Source organism: Carlito syrichta, unplaced genomic scaffold, assembly GCF_000164805.1.
Source record: "Carlito syrichta isolate Samal-C Ts95f unplaced genomic scaffold, Tarsius_syrichta-2.0.1 Scaffold315088, whole genome shotgun sequence".
In the NCBI taxonomy this organism is placed as follows: Eukaryota; Metazoa; Chordata; class Mammalia; order Primates; family Tarsiidae; genus Carlito; species Carlito syrichta.
In genome coordinates this window covers 290615-295408 of record NW_007259184.1, presented here as the reverse complement: position 1 = coordinate 295408, position 4794 = coordinate 290615, and the positions used below count along the sequence as shown (strand labels likewise).

Here is a 4794-nt window from a genome sequence, read left to right as displayed (position 1 = left end):
GCCTCAGCCTTCCAAGTAGCTGGAACTACAGGTGTGCGCTGCCACGCCTGGCAGAATTTTTTGATTTTATTGTAGAGATGAGGTCTCGCCTGCCCAGGCGGGTCTTGAACCCGCGGCCTGGGTCTTGCACCCGCGGGCTCAGGCAATCCACTCACCTCAGCCTCACAAAGGTGCGGGATTACAGGCTGAGCCACCGAGCCCGGCTTCTACTCATTTTTTACTCCTTCCTTCCTTGCTTCCTTCCTTCCTTCACGAACTTCTACTCATTTTTTACTCCTTCTTTCCTTCCTTCTTTCCTTCCTTCCTTCACAAACTTCTACTCATTTTTTACTCCTTCCTTCCTTGCTTCCTTCCTTCCTTCCTTCTTTCACAGAGTCTTGCTCTGTCGCCCAGCCTGGAGTGCAGTGGTGCAGTCATGGCTCACTGCAGTCTCGAACTCCTGGGCTTAAGTGATCCTTCTTACTCAGCCTCCCACGTAGCTGAGACTGCAAGCAAATGCCACCATACCAGGCTAATTTTTTGATATTTTTGTAGAGACGAGGTCTTGATATGTTGCCCAGTCTGGTCTCGAACTTTTTGACTCAAGTTATCCTCCTGCCATGGCCTCCCAAAGTGCTGGGATTATAGGTGTGAGCCACAGCATCCAGCCCGTTTTGAACTTTCTGCATCTAATTCAATTCTCGCCTAAAGCTCCTCAGTGCATACTTATTGACTGATTCACGAGGAAGATAATCAACAAGCACTTTTAATAAAAGCCATTCCTAAGTGAGAATCTCAGATATCCTTATCATCTTGTGTAGTCCCTAGTAAACCATAATAAAGTGAAGCTGCAATTAGGTCTGACAGATCTCTTATTAAAAAAGAAGTCTGCATGATTATCTCCATGATAAAACTCCATCTTTTTTATGAGACGATCATTACTTTTTTTTTTTTGAGTTGGAGTTTCACTCTGTCGCCCAGTGCTCTTCGACCATCGCAGCTTCAACCCGCTGAGCTCCGGCGATCCTTCTGCCTCAGCCTTCCAAGTAGCTGGAACTACAGGCGCGCGCTACCACGCCCGGCTAATTTTTTAGAGATGAGGTCTCGCCAAGTTGCCTCGGCGGGTCTCTAACCTGCTGGCTCAGGCAATCTACTCGCCTCAGCCTCCCAAAGTGCTGGGATTACAGGCTAAACCGCCGAGCCCGCTCGATCATTACTTTTAATATTGGTTCAACTTAGCTCTAAGTCGATAGAACAATGTTTCCTCCAAAAGAATGAATTTACCTCTGGCTCCGTACCCATCTTCTTTCTAATTTCTTTCATGTCACTGTGGTACTGTTGGCGTATCTCCTCCAACTGCTTCCAATATTCCTGGAAAGTAAACCAAACCCAAACTTTAAATGTTTGTGAACACTGTAACAAAAATAATCTCTATACGGCCTACAATTTTTAAAATGTGTAATATAAAATAAGGATTAGAAAATCTGCTGTTCCTAAAGATGACCATCTGCCTTCTGTTTTGGCTGTGGGACTTCACATCCTCTGAGACAGGAGCTTGAGATACAGAGCTCATTTTTATGTATAACTCCAAACGTGTGAATGACGTACTTTACAAATCCTACTTTTATATATAATCCTGTTTACGCTGAATTTTCTACCCCCCAAAAAAGATATGTCAGCATGGTGTCATGCTACCCCACAATGTCTCAGAATTGTGACCTCATTAGAAAAGAGGGTCACTGCAGATATAATAGTTAAGATGAGGTTATGCTAGAGTAGGGTGGGCCCCTAGTTCACTGTGACTGGTGTCTTTAAATTAAGATAGTCATGTGAGGCTGGGTGCGGTAGCTCATGCCTATAATCCCAACACATTAGGAGGCCGAGGTGGGAGGAACCCTTGAGCCTATAAGTTTGAGAACAGCCTGGACAGCAAAGTGAGATCTTGTCTCTACAAAAAAAAAGAAAAAAAAAATTAGCCAGGTGTGGTGGCATGTGCCTGTAGTTCCGGTTACTTGAAAGGCTAAAGTGGAAGAATTGCCTAAGCTCAGTAGGCCAAGGCTGTGTTTAGCCACGAGTGTGCCATTGCACACCAGCCTGGGCAACAGCGTGAGATCACAACTCAAAAAAAAAAAAAAAAAAAAAAGACAATCATGTGTAGATGGAGATACACTGAGAGAATACCACGTGACAAAGGCAGAGAATGAAGTCATGCAGCTACGAGCAAAGGAATGCCAAAACGATTGCAAACAAACCACTAGTAGCTAGGAAAAGGCACAGAAGTATTTCTCTGGAGGTATCAGAGGGAGCCTGGCACCACTGACACCTTGATCTTGGACTTCTGGCCTTCCAGGATGGTGAGACAATACATTTCTGCTGTTTTAAGCCACCCAGTATGTTGTACTTTGATATGGCAGCCCTAGGAAACTAACATAAATTCCAAACATCTTAACAATGGACAGTTATTTGATCAATCCAAGTTTAGAAGCCTCATGAACTAAGCTATGATGCATTCTCAGAAAGTGAAATACTTAAGCCTATATGGTCAGAACATCTGGCAAGGTGCTTCACATACTGTGTCCAACAAGTATTTGTGCAACAGCGCCCTCTCAGGGGCACTGGGGGAAACAGAAGCAACACCCTCTTCCGTACAAAAGACAGAAACACAAGTGCAGTGGGAACGCTGGAATTCGACTGTTTTTAACCTGTTCCTTCATTTCATTTTTCCTACACCGCAGCTCCTGGAATCTAGGTTCTTCTGCATGACTTCTTAGCTCTTGTCTCTGGTTGCGATTTGGCTCAGCAGAAGATGGACGGAGACCCTGTTTATTGAACAAAGTAGTTGATGAAGCAGATGCTCATTTTGGAAACATTTGATGCAACCGTGAACTTTTCCCTATAAGCAAGAATTATATCACCAAGCAAACTCGGTATTTGGGAGTTTTTTATGGTAAGTAGTAGAATTTTCTTAGTTTAAGTATAAAACATGAAACAATTTTTAAAATTAATCCAACCATTTACGTTCTTTATTCCAAGCAACCAGTATTTTATGCTGCCCACTTGAGACACCTAGATTCATTTTATGAGTTAGTGAATTATAATTGTGATATTAAAGCTCGGTAAAGGTTTAGAAACCCCAGAGCATGAGACTGGGCAGGGAAACAGAACTATAGCTTTTGAGCAGTTCAAAATAAGAGTGACACACATATAAGGCATATTCAGTCTCTCTCAGTCCCAGAATTCTGACGTGGTATTTAAAGGTAAAGATAAATTTTCATTTCAAATAAAGCATAATAGTCACTTTTTTAAAATCTGCAGACGAGACTTTAACAAAGTAGAATCAAAGCACTGATGGGGAACTTATCTGCTCCAGAACTGTCATTTATAGAAAAGGCAATTAAGGCCCAGAGAGGTGCATAAAATGCCCAAAACCACACAGCAAGTGATAGAGCCAGGGTGGATGCCAGGCTTCCAAGACTGATTCACATCAGTTCCTATTATTTTCTTTAGCTATTAAAAACTGGGGCTGGGCACAGTGGCTCACGACTGTAAGCCTAGCAATTTGGGAGGCTGAAGCTAGAGGATTGCTTGAACACAGGAGTTCAAGACCACCATAGGCAACATAGTCAGACCTCGTTTCTACAAAAAAAGAAAAAAAGTTAGCCAGGCATGGTGGTGCATGCCTGTAGTCCTAGCTTCTCAGGAGGCTGAGGTAGAAGGATTACTTGAGCCCAGCAGTTCGAGGCTATGGTGAGCTGTGATTGTGCCACTGCACTCTAGCCTGGGTGACACAGTAAGTCTCCAATTCAAAACAAAAAAACAAAAACAAAACTGGGAATTGATGAAAGATAGTCTTGACTTTCTAGTGGAATGAACTTTGACCAGAATATCTACTATGAACAGAAAAATTATTAGGCAATTCCTGACTGCCTCCAATATTTGATATTTTACTTACCAATTGCTTTTCCACTTTCAACTTATATTGTTGAGCTTCAAACTTCCTCTGAAGGAACTCAGCAGGCCTTAGGAAATAAGAATGCTCAGTTTGAGTAGAAATTTTAACCAGCATCAGGCACCAATTTGACAAGTGGCTTTTCATCTTAGTCATGAGATTCACAATTCACTTGGGCTTGAAGTTCCAAATTCAAGAAGTAATTCAAAGTTACAGAATATTTACATTAGAAAATAAAATTTTGGAGTCAAGAGAAAGGAGAAATAAAGAATAATGAGGACTACGGGAGAGGATTAAACAGAAAAATATTCTGATCCAGTGATTTTCCTTCAGGCTGGGATTCAGTGCTTTGATAGTCTATAAGATGTTAGGGGAGGGAAATAAGCCCATGACTGATTTTCTCATGCCCTGGGTAGGTATCTAATGGACAAGCTGTAACCCCTGGCTTAGCAATGGCTTCATGTCTGTTTCCTGCACTACACATTGAGCTCCTTGAGAGTAGAATGTGTCTCTGTCCCGTTACCTCTGGCACATCAATGCTTAATGATACTTTAGCTGTCTTTTCAAATATTTAAGGTATTTTGCCTGCACAATTCTGGTCAAACCATCTTCAGATTTATACTTATATTTTGTTGTTGTTGTTGTTGAGTTGGAGTCTCACTCTGTCACCCAGACTGGAGTGCAGTGGCCACTCCCAGCCAGTGCAGCCTCGACCTGCTGGGCTCCAGCGATCCTTCTGCCTCAGCCTTCTGAGCAGCTGGAACTACAGGCGTGATACCACGCCCGGCTAATTTTTTGATTTATTGTAGAGATGAGGTCTCGCCAAGTTGCCCAGGTGGGTCTTGAACCCCGTGGGCTCAGGCAAT

The 4794-nt window shown here is 42.8% G+C and overlaps 1 protein-coding gene across 1 annotated transcript in view; it reads right to left on the bottom strand.

Annotated features, from left to right (window-relative positions):
• NEK5 (NIMA related kinase 5) overlaps positions 1-4794 on the bottom strand; it is a 52430-nt gene that overhangs the window by 18909 nt on the left and 28727 nt on the right. The window contains 3 exon segments of the mRNA XM_021706046.1: positions 1264-1350; positions 2682-2798; positions 3932-3998. Coding sequence (XP_021561721.1) covers positions 1264-1350; positions 2682-2798; positions 3932-3998 — 271 coding nt within the window.